Source organism: Dermacentor albipictus, chromosome 5, assembly GCF_038994185.2.
Source record: "Dermacentor albipictus isolate Rhodes 1998 colony chromosome 5, USDA_Dalb.pri_finalv2, whole genome shotgun sequence".
NCBI classification, from domain to species: domain Eukaryota; kingdom Metazoa; phylum Arthropoda; class Arachnida; order Ixodida; family Ixodidae; genus Dermacentor; species Dermacentor albipictus.
The window spans coordinates 141117309-141135876 of NC_091825.1; the positions used below are offsets into that span (position 1 = coordinate 141117309).

An 18568-nucleotide genomic window follows, 5' to 3' on the forward strand; every position below is an offset into this window, starting at 1 on the left:
GAAATGGACTTCTCGTGCGAAGAATATCGCAAGCATACGCACGCACGCCACGCCGCCGTCAATCCTCCCTCCTCGAGTCCCCACCCCCTTCCGCCCCCGTCTCGGCGCTCCATCTGGCGAGTCCTTTGAAGAGTGTGAGAGAAAATTGCTTCGATAGGAAGCACCATTATGAGGCCGCGGAAGGAGAACGGGGTTTCTGCCGACCCACCAAGGGCGCTTCGAGAACAAGATCGTGGCTCTCTATACAACCGTATATACGCAGGCCCTGCTCGATTCGAATGCGGACGGCGTTGCTGGCGCCGCATTGAGGCTATACGGTGCAGGAGGCTAGCGGCTCGTTCTCCACCCGATGGCTTTCTCGATCTTTTCTTTTTCGGGCCCCGGATGTTGAGAGACTACCTCGCGGATGAAAGCGGAAAGAGGGCGGCTCGCATACTTTGTGGCACTAAAGTATATACGATTTCGGGGTTTCGGATCTCTCGCGGGCCATATACATACGCGGCTACCGCCTCTGCTATACACCGACCGCTGCTTTCAGTGTTGTGCCTCGCGGTGCTCAGACCGCCATTACACTATGCCGAGGCCCCGCCGTTTGTCTTAGTCGTGGTGTGCTGCGTCGGCTTTCCTCCTCCCCCTTCGTCCGTTATTTACTTGCCGCCAGCCTGTTGAAATGCTAGCGAGAGTGGTTTGGAGGGGGTCAGAGGTTCGTTCGAGAGGAACAGATATATCTCTTCCGAAGCCTTACATAATTCATGTCGTCGAGACGACGTCCGTCTTCTTCTTCTTCTTTCCTTCTTCTTTTCTTTCTTTCGCAGTGGGTTAGCAGAGTGCGGCATCATTCTCGAGTGAGGGGCCTTCGGGACGGCGAGCCCTCATGCTTGAACAACCGTTATTGCGACGTTACCTAAGCGGGGGGTGGCGGCATAGGGTAGCTCGGCGCGCTTCCTGCTTATTTTTGTGTCTCACGTCTGCGGCTCGGATCGGTCTCGTATTTCACCTTAGCAACAACCAAGGACAGTAAGCAAGGTCGTCGCGTTACCCATTTCCAGGCACCTTTGAATGATCTACGCTCCCAACCCCACTTTTTTTCTTTTTTCCCTCCGATGATACACCTACCAGAAACTGAAAGCTGAGTTCTTGCGTGTCCTCAAGGTCTCTTTCAACGTTCGCGCTTATCATAGCGTATGCTTTATCACTTCCTCCTCGAAAGCATTTGCTCGAAAGCAAATTTATTACGGAGGGTGGACTTGTATGTGCACCTCTCGGACAGTGATCAATCGCGGATGTCAATTCTGGACTATAGACTGTGTATATGATCTGTGCGTAAAACAGACAGCCAAGCACTAACTTCCAGTTCAATAACTTCTAGATGTACGTAAATGCTTTTGCAATGCTCAGCGCTGAGGATGGCGACGTGTATGACGGTCAATTCAGACCCGTGCATTCCCCTCTACACAGCTTCCTCTGCGCAGGAAATAGCTGATCCACCGCTAAGCACATTATAAAGCTTTAGCATGGCCTTACCTCTTACCGTTACCGATACCGGCTTCCCCGACTGCGTATCGCGAGAGAAATTTACCGGGGTCTGATAAGTTTACCGGAACGGCTCACATTACTGGAATTATGTGTCAACTTGGCAGTGCACAAGCGGCCAGCTTCAATTCTAATTCGCGCGTGTTACTAGCTCTTCGACACCACAGAAAGAAACATATGGTAAAGTTAGCCATTGCTTAGTCTCATCGCATGCAGAGGACAAAGTTTAGGCGATGGTGTGCCGTTATTATCCAGATCAGTTTCGTTTTTGACGCTGCTATAAAGGCCTAGAGAGAAATGGCGTCGAGGCGGGAAAGTATGTCGATTTTCACTTAGAAGATGGCGCCACAGCTTTGTACAGCGTCGATAAAACGCTGTACAATGTTGTGGTGCCAACTACTAGGTGCGTCAGTTAACTTTGTCGTGCACCTACGCAGTGCCGTGAAGCTCTGTATCAGAAGACTCATGACATAAGCAAATGCGAACGAGATAAACGCTCCACATGCAGGAAGACGGAGACGACGTGATCAACGGCATGCAAACGAGGCAAGCCTCAGCCGGCTGTCAACGTTTCGACAAGCTGTACGTGTCGTGGTCAGGGACAAGTCGAAGGGCACTTCGACTCGTCAACCCTGACAAAGAAGACAGGCGCCCTTGGTCAAAGCGCTGGCCGAGGCTTCCCGCGTTAGCACGCTGTTGAGATGATGCCACGAGCAAGTTGAACCGGCCCGGTGCAGAGGCGGGCAAAGCGGCGCGCGTTCGTACCTGGTTGGCGTCGAGTCCCCAGAACTCGAGCTCCTCCTCGAAGAGCGGCCCGCACACGTCGGTCGGGTAGTGCAGCTTGCCCGTGCGGTAGTAGTTGAGTATCTGTCCGAAGACGCCCGGGTGGCGGTCGAAGAAGTACTCGTTCAGCACGGGGTCGTAGTTGGCCAGGGCCTCGGTGAGCCGGGAGAGGCGCGTCGCGGGGATCTTCTTGAGGGTCGCCTTGTAGGTCTCGTGCCGGATGCCGCCCACGTTGAGTACGACGCGGTTCTCGGCGTCCAGGTTCATGCTGGTGGCTGGCTACTGCTGCTACGCTGCCGCGGGCCGCACACCGCGCGACCCGACGCCCATCACGCCTGCGGGCCGGATAAAAGAAAAAGAAAAGCGCTGAGTCATCCACGGCGAGAAAGTAGGGCCGTGCAAGCCAGCCGTGTTCTGCAGTCACTTTACTGTATATATACTGGGTGTTTTATTTCTTGCCTAATGTCAACAGACTTATTAAATAGCGCCTGTGGTAAGATTGCACAGTTATGTCGTATCAGCTGCATCACTTGAACAGGCTGACGGTAGATTTACGACACGGCGCAGATATGTCAGCTAATCAAGTTTGTTTTTAACTCACTTTAGCTCAGGCGTAGCAAACGCAGAAATTAAGTCGAGTGGTAGTGAGGTCACATCCATTTAGGAAGCATCGGATGTTAAAAAAAAATTATGCCCTAAAATGTTCGGTGAAATTTACTGATGTTCCTGCTAAGACTTATCGACACAGCATGTTTGCACAGTGCTTAACGCACCACAATGTATATAAATTAAAAAATAAAAACAAAAATAAAATAAAATGCGCTCGACAGGAGCAAGAAAATGATACGTACTGGGTGGCCTGCCGATGGAAGTTTAATGACCTCAATGCTCCAGGTTAAAGCGAATAGTAATGGGCCGGCCATGTGTTCTTAAGAGCAAGACTTAGCTCGGGGCTCAAATTTAAATACGAGGAAGCAGAGAAATCGTTTTACTCGGTGCCCGCGTCATGGAATTCGATGAAGTCTGCCGCACTGGAAAGCAAACGTTAAAATCTACCGACTGTAGGAAGCAGATTTATTACACAGGCCATCAATGCTTTTATAAAAACATTATTGAAGATCTAAAAATTAGGTTAACTTAGTTATAGAGTGTAGAACTGTTTAACTATGCACATAAAATGTTACAGTCTTGTAAACAGAACCTACTGAGGCATCAGGGGAGGACACAACTGACGTATTATACGCCACTCTGCATCCTGCCTATGATTTGTAAGACTTTTGCAAAGCCATCGGACACATTGTAATAATGCCGTGTAGGCTGAAAACACACAGGTGAAGTTTGTCCAATTCCGCATGAATTAACGAAGGCAGTTTGCAGAACCGCGATACCTGTTGTTCTTTGTATCAGCGCGGCAGCATGAAGGGCCCATGTCGCAGTAAACCCGGCGTCGGTGTCGGCGGAGCCGTCCATGTGCGAAAATTTTCGTATGTATTTAGGCATATCTATATGCCACACCTTGCTATATGGCGTGTGGTACATGCGGGTTATATCGCCACACCATTCTATCACTAAAGTTCCTCATACATTGTCTTACATTCTTGACAATGTTACTCCTCGGAATTTTGAGAATGACAGCCAACAAACAAGTGTCGTGAAACGAAACACCAACAGCGCATGCATCTTGTGTTAAATCTTCTGAGACTGAAATATTAAAAGTGCTAAACAATAAGAGAAACCTGGAAATGATGTAAATTTTTGGCACGGCCGTGCACTACGTCCAGGATCGGCTCACATAAGATGCCGCGTTTCCACCACAAAGCTGCAGCCTTCGTGCATAGCGTTCGCCGCCAGTGTTTCACGGTAAACATTACAGTTACATAAAGCGGAAAAGGCAGTCAGGGGTCTTTGAATGCTATTTCGTTCTTCTCTTAAAGGCGAAGCTTACGCGTCCTCCAGTTCTTGAGTTCTGGCTATTTAATCTTTTTGCCTTTTCTTTTTTTCTTTCTGTAAGAAGCAGAGCGGGGGAACGTGCGGCGCATTACTGATATTTGGCGATATTTTTTAAACATTGGACGTCCTAAATGAACATTCTGACTCTTACAGTCGGTAGGATTTAGATCTCTCTCTTAAATGCATCAAGCTTAATTCAGATCGTTTCAGGGGTTGCCGTGAGAGCATTTCCGCGTTTCATAGGTTTTTGAATGCGGAAATCTCAGTTTGCCCCAACTAAAGCTTCATCTTAACAGCAGCAACAGTATTAGCATCAAGAAGATACAAGAAGGAAACGAAGATAGAGATAAATAAGAGGAGTCAGCTGACACATAGGCGACAGAGAAAACGAAGAAATAAAGGAGAAAGAAGTTGTCACGGCACCTTGAAACTGCGTTGCGAAAACATATAATGCATTCCAAGAACGCGTACTTTATGTCAGAAGAATCTCGCATTTCAATTCATGGCTTCCGCGCGTGCGTGACCCAAATGTAAGTAAAGCGCACGCTTCGTTTATTCGAAGCTCTCACGAAACGTCTTTTAATTAATTACGACGCGCCGAAATAAACGCACCGAAATGGGAAAGGAAATGAAAGAAAGCAAAGTTCGTACGAAGCAAAGTATGCAACTCAATACTCCTGACTGCCTGGACCCTTCTTGTGCAAATAAGATTTCCTTCGCTCCTGCAGATACATTAGCCTCCAGCGCAATAACTTAGATCGCTCCGTTCTTTCAAAACTGTATTAATTTTCGGTCTCTCTGTCGACTGCCATATGGGGCAGGACACGATCCAGGCCAACAGATCTGAAGCAGCAAGCGACATGACGCAAGTGGGAGCGCGGAGCTAGGATCGCTTTTCTTGGAAGTAATAAGGAGCAATGACACCTCAACAATCGCTATGGAAGCCTGAATAATAAATGCAGCACCAAATTCGGTAGTAAACTTGTGTATTAGATTCATCCCCTTTGTGCGTCTCCTTCGTGTGTTCCCAAAGAAACGCGGGCTGCCTTGTGTTGCAGTTTTGGTTATAAAAACACCCTCTTCAGTCTTTAGGGAAGAGCATCGCAGCAGAGAGAGCCTTTCTTGGGTCCCCGTGCCTACCGTATGCTAGAGTACACCAAAGATTGCGAAACGCACGAGAGGCTCTCATATTTTAATCAAACCTCGCTGAACGATATGCAAAGTGTAGCTGTAAGAACTTCGTGGGAGCACGAGCGTGCTTGAACGAAGGTTGGTACTGCAGGCAATAAAGAATATAGAAGCCTTGTTTATGGCCGTCGTAAATCTTCCCCAATACTTGTACTTAAGAAAAAAAAAGAGGGGGGGGGGCAGTGTATGGGGGGAATCGAGAGATAGGTTAGGTATTGTGTCGCCATGTTTAGATTACAACCCAAAAAGCTTTTGAAGAACGATGTCGCTGTTGGTTGAGTTTAGGGGATTAGGAAACACGCTCGAAGGCAGTCATCGCGCTTCGTTCTAGCCTCGGAAACATGATGGAACAATATTACAAAAAGCGCCCCCCCCCTCTCCTATCCCGCTCAGTTTAGCGAGTCAAGTCACGCCGGGCTAGGAGAATAAAAAAGAATGTAGTCATTCTCATATACAGTAGGAAACCTACATTGCTCTTCACCCCGCAGAACAAAGACCGCGGAGAGAGCGAACGAAACAACCGAAATAATGTGGGTTGCCCTGAGCTAATCCTTTGTGATTGGTGCTTGTCTCCTGCACAGCGGCGCTAACCAGAAAAAAAGCGAGAGAGATGAATAGAGAGAGAGAGAAAAAAAAGGAAAAGAAAATTGTACATTTCGAAACTGCTCTCGCAATAGGTCAGGGACCGCCAATGCGCTTACTTAACTTTGTCATTTCCTGCACTGACACTTACCTATAATTGCGAGAGCAGGTTCGTTGCGGTTTAATCAACTGATATACCCGCGTCTATACGCGCCTCGTTTCACGGGGAACTCGTCTGCAATATTCTCCAAAGTATGGAGACACTTTGAACGAGACCCCAAGCGGCAAAAATATATTATATAGAGTGGCAAAAAAATATAGAACGAGTACGATCGTCACACGAGCGGTCGGAAACACAGCTGGCGTCTCGGTAATTTCGTTTTGTTTGTCTGACAATGGAAACGGAAAAAAAAACCGCCGCACAACGTCTGCTTTCGAGTGACCCTTTCTCTTTATTTTGTTAGGTGCTTGTGTGCTGTGTTCATTGTGCGGCAGCACTGATCAGGTGTCTGTGTCGTCTTCCACTAAAACCGTGCAGCGCGATGGAATCTTTAAAGCTGTCGACCACCAATAATAACGTGAAATCCGAGTGCACGGAAGAACGGTTCGTCATTCGCCGGTAGCTTCGTGGCGGACAGTCATGACTGCTAATTACTGAAGAACAAATTGCAGTTTTATCAGGAGCTGTTTCGTCCCCGTAAATGATTATACGGGGCTAAAACCTTTCAGACTTGGCAAGAAATTGAGAGGAAGTGAAGAACCCTTTAACTAGCGACGTAAAAAAGAAAGAAGAAAAAAAAATAGCTCAATGTGACGAGGTATAACGACCGGAGAATGAAATTATGATCAAATGCGATTAGATGATATCGTAGTACTGATAATGATGCTAGTTAGGGGCTAATGGCGCAGCAGCCACTATTGGGCTCGAGTTCATCACGCAATATTGTGGTAGGAAATGCGGTTTGCTAAGTCTTGTAATGCGCAGAACAAATAAACGATATACAGGAGGAACACCATGGATTGCCTAGGCAAATGAAAACGCTGTCAAGTCTGGCGGACAGTTACATCAAGCAATTCGGAAATTTACAGCCATAGGGTAATCTCGGTTGACGGAGGACGCGGGTAAAACTGGCTGGCTCAAGGAGAGGTCATTCGTTGTGCGGTGTGTTTAGCCGAAACGACAAGGACGGCCCGCCAACGACTTCGCGAAATCCCGGTTGACCGACGGCGAATCTGTAGCTTTTACAACAATGCACTGTTCTACTGGGACAACATACAGGTTACAATACACGCGCTGACGCACAGCTGGCGCCATTCCTCGTGACGTGAAGAGCGGCGAAAAGACAAATGATGTCATCATGCTTCAAGCCTCGTGGCAGCGTTGATGCCGCGACCTGTGTAAATACCGGTACTTCGTCGAACAACGAAGAGAGAGAGAGAGAGAGAGAGGAGAGAGAGAGAGGAGAAAGACTGGAAACTTTAATATACAGCGTGCCCATTTACCACGAACGCGCTATGGGGGTGCCCCATTGATAAATACTTGTTTCCAAATTCACCAGTCGCTACGAGTACTGTTCCGTTTTATTGCTCGCGCGTCGTCCCAAAGGCACGGGCTCCTGTGTGGACCGTGGCGGCTGCGTTACAGTGGACTCAGGGAAAAAAAGAAACACGAGTGTGCCATATGATTTGGACGAACGTTGAAGAACCACCTCAGAGTGAACGAAAACTGCACTAATTCTCTGTAATGTTGCGTTTATGCTGGCTTCCTTTCATTTGCATCTTTGATGCTTAGTAGTCAGCGACTTCGTTCATCTCCTTTAACTGTAATATAGTGCGTGACTTTCCGAATATATGCTGCACGCTACCACTCGAAAATAAATTACGACGACCGGGGTGTCACTACCCCTTAATTACGACAAGCGTGAACATTCGCGTTTCGCATAATATACGTCGTCGTTTAGGCTAGGTCGTCGTGCTTGCAGTGTTCACACTATGGCATTGGGTTATAGTACTTGACACGTTGAGTCACGGCGCCTGTTGGCATTCTCAGACGAACTAGCTCAACTTGAAGGCTGAATGCTAAACCACGCGTTCTCTCATAATCGATTGGAGCTCACTCTAAGTTTCTTTTTTGTTTTTTTTGTGTTTTGTTTTTTGCCACGTAACGCCTCTAACGACAGCATACCCGTAGGAATCGGAAAGACCTTGGAGAAGCGTCAGTCTCGATCGTCGCAGTTCAGCTTCGACGCAGGTAAATCGAAGCGAGTGAAGCAATCGCGACCTTTCCTGACGCTCCCGCTTAAGCGTTGATTCCCGGACCGCGCGCTCAACGTAATGTCGTACACGTCACGCGCGACTAACCTCTCGCAACTCGCGCGCGAGAAATCTGGAATAATAAAGATCGCCGGTTTTTCGTAGCGACATTTAATTACGGCCGCCCGGCGAGGGAAATCGTTCAGCAAAATGACTGTACCTTTACGTGACGAGCGCAGGGTTTTGCAGCCGGCTCAATAAAGTTTATGCCGTTTCCTTATCTCAGGGGGCAGATTAGAAGCGTAAAATATAACACGCGGCACTCTTTTACGACTAGGCGGCAGCAGCAACAGCAGCGGCGAAGCCTCAGTAGTACTGCGACGGGGAAAAGAATAAATGAAAAGAAAGCCAGCCAGCCTGCATGAGTGACGGACGCTCCAGAGCCAAAACTTTCAACAGAAACAAAAGAAATCAACGAATTCGCTGGAATCGTGGTTAAACGCAAGAAATGATGATTTCTGACCATGGTCGTCACAGCGAAGTATCCGTAATGCACGGCCTTCGTCTTGGGCAGTTCGTCGCTTGCGGCGTTTCGATCTCGGAGCTGGAGTTGCGGGCTTCTCGTGCTCCGGCTACTGGATTGACTCGCGCGCAAGCTGCTGTTGTCTCGCGTCGTCCGCCGCGTCCGAGTAGCGCGTCGACGCAGGCGCGCGCCTTTGCGTCTGCTGCTCGACACAATGGAGGTCGAAAGGCGAGAACCTTTCGGATAGCGCTCGTTTTTTGTCATTTCGTTTATCGGGAGCGCAGCTTGCGAGGTGCGTGACGCAGACTCGAGTAAGCTGCGAGCTGTTCGCTATTGTAGCACTGGCCGCGCAGCGTGTGTTCCGAGTTTCTAGAAAGAGATGCCGTCGCGACCGGCGGTTCTTTCTTTCTTCAACGTGTGATATTATATTAAGCCTGCACGATTCGTATTTAAAAGCAGTAGAGGCGGCGTTCGCTAAGAGGAATGTTCCCGTTGTGGCATGATGGCACGTTTGTTGCTGCTCTGATGCTCCGTCCGAGTCGAAACAACCGACAAGTGTTTTCGAGGCACAGACTGACCAACGAAGTAATCGGAAGAGCGTCTGTTTCGCGAATACGTAACTTGACTCGGCTCGGCTGTCGCACGACGACGTAAATTACGTGCCACCTCACTGTGCATGACGATAGAGAACAGTCGGTAAGAATTTAAGAACCACAGGAGTCTACGGAAGATCCTCGAGTTCAGCGAACTTGAATATTACATGAAGGAATCTTTCGCGGTATTGGGGTACACGCGTGACGTCACGCGCTAGCCTACTCAAGGCTTACTTTCCGCCAGGCATTCCTAAGCCTACGGCTCCAAAATAGAGCCATGATGGCTGCGGTGGGAAACAATAAGCAAAAACAAAAAAAAAAAAACAAAATGGTGGCAAATGCATAGTAGAACTGTTAGCAACGTATTGCTAAGAACGCCTGAAATAAAAAGCGGAAGGAAGGTGACATATTTGGGACTCGCGCAATTGCGTTCAAACAAGCAAAAACGCGTATAAACACACACACGTACTCGCACACATTGCAGAAAACAAACGCAAACAAACGCGTGCTGGTTCGAAGTCATTAACAAGTAAGCCATAGGGGAGAAACGGGCGATAGGATATAAGCAATCGATCTAAATACTGTTTCTTTTTTTTCCCTCGGAAAATTGATTTAGCGCTAGGGCAAGGACGCTGTCTTGGTTCCAACAGGTCTCGCCTTTCCTACGCGCAGCGAGCCTTTTCGGAGCTGCGAAGTCGACAACTGGATTCCTGAGGACTCGCGTTGCACTTGCGCGTGCGTGCGTACGCCCGCGTACGTACGTGTCTTCAGCGCACGCCTCTTCCTGGGTATCGACCAATAGGAAGGGGGCACAAAGTGCCGAGACCCGCTTCATTTCTTCCTGCCTTGCTTACTTCCTGCATACATATGGACGCACATATAGATATATACTTTTTGCTCTAACGCAGAGCAAGAGGAACCCCTCTTTTTTTTTTTTTCCTCTTCCCTGCCTAGGCACTCGCTCGACTTTCGTGTTTTGCTGCTCGTACAAGCCGTCCTGTTTTACGAGGTTGCTCTCTTCCCGCTTGGGTTTCCGGTTCCCGCATCCACGGACCTGGGAGGCAAATATAATTTTACGCTTCTTTCTTTTTATTTTTATGTTTTATTTCTGAGGCGTCGTCGTCGTCGTCGTCGCCGACGCTGGTGGCTTCGGGAGCACGCGCGTCGTATACTCCTCCGAACGGCCCATCCCAGTCGTTATCGTAAAAGCGCCGCCGACGCAGATACAAAAAGAAAAAGAAAAAAGAAAAGAGAAACGAAATGCCTGGAACAGGACGTTAGGGAGAAAAAAAAATATTTCGACTGCACTGGAAAGACGGGTACGTAGTACCTAAGCTGGGTGAGGAGCGATTTGAAAGTGATCTCTTTAGGCTTAACTAAACCTGACTCAAATGCTCCGAGTGCGGCGTATAGCATCTTTTTTTTTTTTGCAATCAAGGAATCGAATGCCAAAGTACGCTTGTTGAGCATGTCCTTTAGTCAATTTCGCCCGCCACGGCGTTTTAGTGGCTACGGCGTTCTGTTGCTGAGCACTAGGTCACGTGTTCAATCCACGGCCCTGGCGGGCGTATTTTGTTGGGAACAGAACAAAAAAAAAAAAAAAAACGCTCGCGTACTTCTACTTGACTGCGCGTTTCAGAACCCCAGGCGGTATAAGTTAACCCGGAGCTCAACCAGCTAAGGCATCCCTGTTAGCCTACTGCGCGGTTTTGGAACGTTTCGGGACTTCTTCAAAATTGTGGGTGTCCAGTCAAAACACTGTTGACGAAATACCGAATTTTCTCAGAAATGGCAGCAGTCATCCATCACGTGGCGTATGGATTTCAGCTTTACATATATATATGTTAATATTTCCAAAGTATATATTTTAGATAGAATATTATTTTAGTTCCACATTGTATTTATGTTCAGCTTATATTTTCAGCCGCGGTGGCCTTAATAATGCAAATTTGCGCGTTTCGTCCTATAGTACCCATGGAGGTACTTCCCGATGGTAGATGCGGCACTGCGACGAGTTTAGCCAAGGGCCACTAGCGAGGAAAATGCGATGACCATGTCAATGCATTTTGTGAACATTGAGGAGAAAAAATGTGCAGGCTTTTTAGATAGCATAATCGTGCAGGCCATTTCCAGCCGCGAAGAGAGTCCAACAGACCATCGTGATATTGAAAGTAGCCGGGGCAGTTCAAAGAACTCAAAACATCACTTTCAGATGGCAAAGACCATCCGTCGCACTAAGGGCGCTCATCTCACGGTTCATTTCCTCAAGTGCAATCTGCCAGTACCCTGACTCGATCGACGACATGAATTTGACGTCGGGAAAATGAACAAGCGGATCATCGGCGAGAATGAAGGCTCACATCTACTTTTATGCGAAGCATACTAGCCTCGTGCGTAGCTACCATACGTAGCTACCATACTAGCCGTAGCTACCATACTAGTGCGTAGCTACCATACTAGCCGTCATATGGTAGCTACGCGGCTGCGCTGCGCGCGGCCACGTAGCTACCATATGACGTCATAACAGCTGCAAAAGCGGAGGCTCAACTCGTGCGCTCGCTTGCGGCCGCGTAGCTACATAGCCGTGTTGAGAGCTCGTGCGCTCGCCTGCATGAGTTGTTTCTTCGTCTAGCCGAACCAAATATAGCCAAGCAACAGCAGTTCACCAGGCTAAACAGTGGTTCAACAACTAAAATAAAGGCTAGTATGCTTCGCATCCTGGGCTTAACCTTAGCTAAGCCACAGCCATTCTTTAGAACGCAGGCCACTGCAGTGGGCGCGTTTTAGAACACGCTCGTGCCACTGCTCGCGCGTTCGTCGTCGTCGTCTTCTTCCACAGCCGGCTCGTCGGTGTCCCTCAGCGTAACCACGCGAACGTGTAGACACCAGAGATGGCGACCGTTGGCTTGTTCGCAACACACTGACTGCTTGATATTAGTCCATTCTAGTTTTAAAAAACATGCGTGGCATCGCATTCCAAAACAGCAAAATGAAGTACTCCAGCCTTAATTTATTTCGAAGGAGGATGATGTGTAATCAAACATAACATTATGTGTTATTTGAACCCTTGTTCTATAAGCTTGCGCTGACTGTGAGTAGATGAAGGACATAAAACATTGCCAAAAGTCAATCGTCGGCACTAAATGCATTTACGAGTCACTGCAGCGTGAGATGTTTGAATTGGCGTTCAGCTGTTGAACAGAAGCTTGCGCATTCAGTTCACCGCCGCTCAATCAATCAATCAATCAATCAATCAATCAATCAATCAATCAATCAATCAATCAATCAATCAATCAATCAATCAATCAATCAATCAATCAATCAATCAATCAATCAATCAATCAATCAATCAATCAATCAATTACGCACAGGCGTAGATCAGACATGTCTCAAATGATTTGTAGGGAAAAAATTATATTTGATGACCTCATGTTATGAGAACTACTGCTCCGCTAGGGTAGACAAGACCAAGCCAATTTCATATCGCCGCCAAAACGCACACACACACACACGCACAAAAAAAAAGATTGAAAAAAAAGCCGAGGGCAGTGAAGACGATTCTCAAAGTAAGCAAAACTTATACTGCTCACACCATACTGCGCCTCTCTCGTGTTTTTCTCTTGCATGTTGAAGCGTCGTCGTCTTGTGAGGCTGTTGGACGGCTGTGCGAGAACTGCATCGTAAACGCGCCTCTCACATATGTTGTGCGCAGCAGTGTTGCGCAAGACGACACGCCGGGCGCGTCTTTTTTGCCGCCTCCCTGCACCGAACTCGAAGGTAGCGCACTGTGTAAATTAAGGTGACGCCGAAGGCGTCGAAATGTCACGCAGCGTCTCAAAGTATCAAAGCGCTAGCTGGCGAAAAACCTAGCGAGTAAGATTGGCGCGCCACGCGGACGTATAGGCAAATAAAGCTTCGCTTTAGATGGTAATGCAAACGAAGCCATAACGACAACCTTACGTGCGCTTGGAAAAGAGGTAGTGTAGCATTACGGTTCTTATTCAGGCCAGCTTGTCCGCCCTTGGTACAGATTACGTAAGCGTGTTACGGACAAGAACGCCGGAAAGAAACGATTGATACACGCACGGCGCTAACTCGCGACAATTCCATTGCAGGAGGAACTCGTAGCCATTCCGACATACGCAACACTTGACCTCGTGAGGAATCGTGACATGCACAGTACTTGCCTTGGTTGTGTGAAAGTGGTCACGACTTCCCGCCATGAAATTTTTGCGAGTTAGCACCCTGTGTGTATCATTGGTTTATTTCTGGTGTCCTTGCCGATAACGCGCCAGATAATCTGCAGTAACGTGGCAGCCAAGTAACTCTGTATGCGCGTCAGATTTTTGTGAACGCCGAGTTATAGCAGAGGCTTCTCTCTCGATCTCCAAGCGCATTACAGGCGGCCGTCAAACTGGGAGCAAACGTATGCGTTGGGGTGTCTTCATTGCGGATCTCGGGCAGAGCTGTCGTTGCGGAAACTTTCAGAACACGGGCGCTACATGTTCTTATTCTCTATTGTATCCTATTGTTTGCAGATCGAGCGCTTGACCACTATATGTATAGCTGTTTTGTGAAGGCCATTTCCGCTCTGGCGGACGTTTTTCGGGCGATTTTCTTTGTGTGTTTTTTTTTCCTTTCGCCCCACGATGTCTGTTTCTAACAACACTTCTCAGACGGGGCGTTATATGGCCACCGTAAAGTTCGCTTTCTTAACGCATTGTGCTTTTTATAACCCATGCTGGTAGCTGGTCAGCCGGAATAACGACACCCTAAGCGGCGGGTATGTACATTGCGGTAAGTGCACCTGTAGGAGCTGCGCCCACTACGGAGTTGGGTGTCGTGTGACGTCGAACGGAAACGACCTTCTCACTGCACTACGCCTTGTTCGCTCGGCACGGCACGCCGGCAGTAAACGTTAGCTTGACGGGATAGAGGGCGACTATTGCAGCGCTCGACCATGCGTTTCGGACGTCGTATTGGGAATTACGATTGTCGTATGTGGTCACCCTCGAAGAGTGCTGTTGAGATGAATGGCGTTCCCAATAACATCTGTTCTCTTATGCTATACATGGGCTGCTGTGGAGAGATTGAGGTAGAGAGCACCTCGGCTACATTGTTTCTCAACCTTATACGGCAAAAAAATAAGGTAATAAAAATCAAGGGAATAAATTATTAGTTGTATTGTTTCAGTATTATCATTCAGTCTAATAACCTCGAAATAAAATGTACTATCTACCTGAATCTCTCCACAGCGACCCATGAGTAACAGAGCGGTGGCATAAGAAGTTGGCATTGCGAACATGGGAACACGATACAAGACATCTATCTCAAGGTCGTGTGGGCTGCATAGCGCTGCATGAATGAATGCAGAACCTGTTTCCGTGAGCAAGTTTCAAATAATTACCTGCGTGGTAACTAGACGATAGTTTTTTTTTCCCATATAAGCAGCGCCTTTCTACGTCACGAGTTGTAAAAATGCTCGTCGTGTAGCTCAGCATTTCCGCCTCTACGCCAGGATACTGGTCAAGAAAAAAAGATTTTCAAAATCGGACAATCTATTACAAAATTCACAAATTTTGCATAACATTCGTTTGGTGAAGACCGTACTAACTGTAACGTCCGTTCAGTTGTACACGAGCCCACTTGCGTTTGCGATGACCTTGAGTTGCAGCGCTTATCACGGACAACGGCTTGCAGCCCAGAAGGAAGAATGAAAGCTATCGGCTGTAAAACATGCAACCGGAACTTATCTGGACTGTCAAGGAACAGTGACTTGACTCGAGGCATATGATATAATAGCGCGTGAGCACACACCAAGTACTATGTTCGACCGTGCTACGTGACGAGCTTTAGGTACACGCTAGCTTGAAAGAAAATTTGTTCGCCCGTACGCACACATACAGCCTTGCTTATACCAATACAGGTGAATACAGTGACTATAATCACACTTGCACACGTTATCGGAAAAAGTACTAGCAGTATGTCAACGTTGCACAAATGCAGTAAATACAACACGCTGGCCTGGTTCTTTAGTGTGCTCTTTGGAAGTGTTTTTCATGTTGTTTACATTCAATACTGATTGCCTTGCAAAACATTCGTTGGTCATCTTCACTCGTTTTGAGACAGCATCACCAGTGGCACTAGAAACTCGCCCGACATGTGCGCTGTAGGCAAGAGTGGAGGTTTGACATACGACCAACTTGTGGGAAAATTAACGAACAAAGGTGGGGAACTGTATAGTAACAATGGGGAAAGCGAAGTCTAAACGCTCACATAACATGAGGCTTTTGACGTGATGGTGCTCGGGCCAAATAGAAACGCTATATTATCATGACATGTACAGTCGCGGACAGAATATTATGGACCATGAAATCTAAGAAAAAGCTGAATATCTCCGCAACCTCACAATGCAATCTGGTATTTGCATTTTGGACCTCGACTAGAATATGCTAACAACGTTGTCGCGGGCAGTTTTACTGGTTACTGCTACAGGCTGCTCGGGGATTGAACGTTTTCGGAGATCTCGTGGTTAATTTTATTCTGTCCGCGACTGTACATGGCGGCGCCGACAATCCAGGCTACTCGACCAGCCATTAAGGCGACTAACGAAGTACTGAACGCCAGGCGCACCTGTCTCAACCTACGTCGCAACCGCGAGGCTGGCGTGTGGCACGACCACGGGCGTTCTGTTGTAGGTGCCGTCAAATTCAAGTGTTTGAAGGTGCGTTGCCTATTGCAGCTTGCCTTGTCAATAAAGTAAGTGGTTACATGTAATAGGTTACTGAAAAAAAGTAACTCAATTACAGTGAGCGTTACCGAGTAAATAAAGCAATTGACCAATTACAAAACAACGAAATGTGTAATTGATTTACAGATAATTAATCGCATGCAATTCGTTACGTACAGGTATCACTACAATATAACGTGCCGTGCATCGCCCGCGATGTGAACAAAACAAAAGGAACTAACGAAACAGCAAACGGCTGCTTACTACCACTGCAAGAAAACTATTAGAGTGTACGCCTAAAAAGAAAAGGAGAAGTTGTTTGTCAGCCTCGTATTTATAGGTGACACCCGCAGCATGCACTCGAATACAAACTCGTTACTGAGTCGGACATAAGCTTTAGACATCACGCCCGCCGTATGAGAACACTGCCTCGTGGAAAGGGCAGGCACCGCGTAGATCAGCGGCGAAGGAATTAAGGAGCTCGACTTCTAGATGACCCCCCCACTTGTCAACCGCAGTCGCTCTAATTGACTGCCGATGTCGCTCTGCAATGCTGCAGAAGCACCACGAAGAGTAATGTGGCTTCAAACGAAAAGTTTATACAGTCTCGTACCTCATGATACCGCTTATATGTCACCTCAGAGAACCTCCGCACATTTCTTGGTGAATGCACAGTGTCGCATAAAAATAAAAACTTAACATTTCAAGAAATTTGCGCAACAACATATTAGCAATAATGCATGTCATTGACAGCGCTTGCCTTTTTATTAGTTATTTACGGCCCTAGTAGTTATGGGGTATTATAATCATAAGGCACTAGCAATCACGATACGAAGGCTTGTGCTCTTGTGTGAGGTACAGTGATTATGAACAATTATTATAAACAAGTTATTTTAGAAGAAAGAGTGCTGACAATTTCTGAAAATTTTCATGGTCCTTCGCGCCAGCTGTGAACACATCCGCTTTCTCTGAAACACCATATGTTAAAAGTCTATCAAGTGTACTAACTCAAGCTCTTCCAATATTTCAGACTTTTCAGGATCTTCCGTATCCTTTTCGCAACCCACCTTAGGAAGACTCCGAGGATACGAACTGTATATGGATGGGGCCACACTATACATTAGGTAACTACATTGCTAAATAATATACCCTGTTTTTTAAGCACAAAAAGCAAAACCTCCGAGAAAGTGTTTAAAATGGTTTCGATTGAAAATAACATTGAATTTCTGGAATTCTTTTGACACGCTTATATTTTGTCGTCACAATGTGGAGCACGAAAATACTACCTGACACTATGCTTACATATGTTTTACAGTGTAAGCTGTTACGGGCGCATTCCAATAGCCGTTTCGGTTGGCGGTTTTCGCCGCCGCCTCCGCCGCTGCGGTCCGTCTCAGCTATCGCCTGGATCCTACCTAATATACGGGCGATTGGACAAGAAATGGTTGATACGTGCAAACTTCGCATCGCAGTTGCGTTGTATTCCACCAGGTGTCCCGACATGTCCCTACTGTGTGTAGCAGTTGCGTGCTGCAAGTAGCTGGACCTGGGTAACTGAAGCAGGCTAGGGGACTATTTGTCAGCGCCCCGTTTCGAAGGGGATGCCAATAAAGCATCATCATCATTAAGATAATCGAATCGTGCCACGGCTCAAGGGATGTGGCGTGCGCGCCGCAGAGTCTCGATACCTGCGTTTACTCTTCGGTATAAAACATGGCGCCTCCTCGCGAGGTGCGGACCGCTGCTGAAGAAGCGAACCGTAGCGCTGCGCGCGCGGCTGCAACCAGGCAACGTCGGACTCAGCAGACCACCGTGCCGGGAGCTGCTCAAGCCGTACTTCGTCGTCAACGCCGGGCGAACAGTTCAGATCGTTCTAGCGAAAACGACGCAAAGAGACTTCACCGCGAAGATCCCTTAGCGCGCACTGCCGAAAACGGAGCTCCTAAGGAGGCGCTCCTCCAGCTTATGACTGTGCTGCGTGTGCCGAACATGCCCTGTGGCTTTTTTTAGTTTGTGTGCTTGTGAATTAAAAAAAAAAGGCCACAGGGCATGTTTTTTAGTTTGTGTGCTTGTGAATTTCTTGGCCTGCGGTGTGCGACACTCGAGGAATGTTTATACCCCAGTGGCTGTGCATCTAAACGTGATCAGGCCCATCGCGCCCTACTAACCTTTATAGAACTAACTAACTTAGGTTCACGTTTGTAGCATGAACATTGAACATTCTGTAGTAGCGTGACCTTCAGTGACCGGCCCTACTGTGTGTGATCAGTACTGTACCCTAACGCTTCTTCCTTCGAAGATGGGAGGTGGCGGGTTCAAACACCTTATAGTGTATATTGTGAACCGACTAACGGTGAAACGGTGATTACGTGCAGCTTTACTTGGCGTCTCATCGTGGAGAACACAATTAGCCGCATAGCGAACTAGCCATGG

At 47.6% G+C, this 18568-nt stretch overlaps 1 protein-coding gene and 1 long non-coding RNA gene across 8 annotated transcripts in view; one reads left to right on the forward strand and one right to left on the reverse strand.

The window, feature by feature from the left end:
• The window catches only part of LOC135908352 (uncharacterized), a 140567-nt gene that overhangs the window by 97190 nt on the left and 24809 nt on the right, over positions 1-18568 (forward strand). Inside the window, exon 3 of one of the 2 annotated variants that reach the window (XR_010566294.1) lies at positions 17166-17259. The exons of the other annotated variant lie outside the window; for it this stretch is intronic. This is a non-coding gene — a long non-coding RNA (uncharacterized lncRNA). The remainder of the gene's footprint in view (positions 1-17165; positions 17260-18568) is intronic. 2 annotated transcript variants of the gene reach the window in all.
• Positions 1-18568, reverse strand: part of LOC135908350 (potassium voltage-gated channel protein Shaw-like) — a 244196-nt gene that overhangs the window by 80751 nt on the left and 144877 nt on the right. For 3 of the 6 annotated variants that reach the window (XM_065440108.1, XM_070539025.1, XM_065440111.2), the window contains one exon: positions 2299-2651. In XM_065440108.1, coding sequence (XP_065296180.1) covers positions 2299-2583 — 285 coding nt within the window. In that variant the 5' untranslated portion in view covers positions 2584-2651. Of the gene's footprint in view, positions 1-2298; positions 2652-8509; positions 8632-8812; positions 8941-12995; positions 13051-18568 lie in introns of those variants that run through there. The other 3 variants (XM_070539024.1, XM_065440109.1, XM_065440110.1) reach the window with 3 other exon arrangements.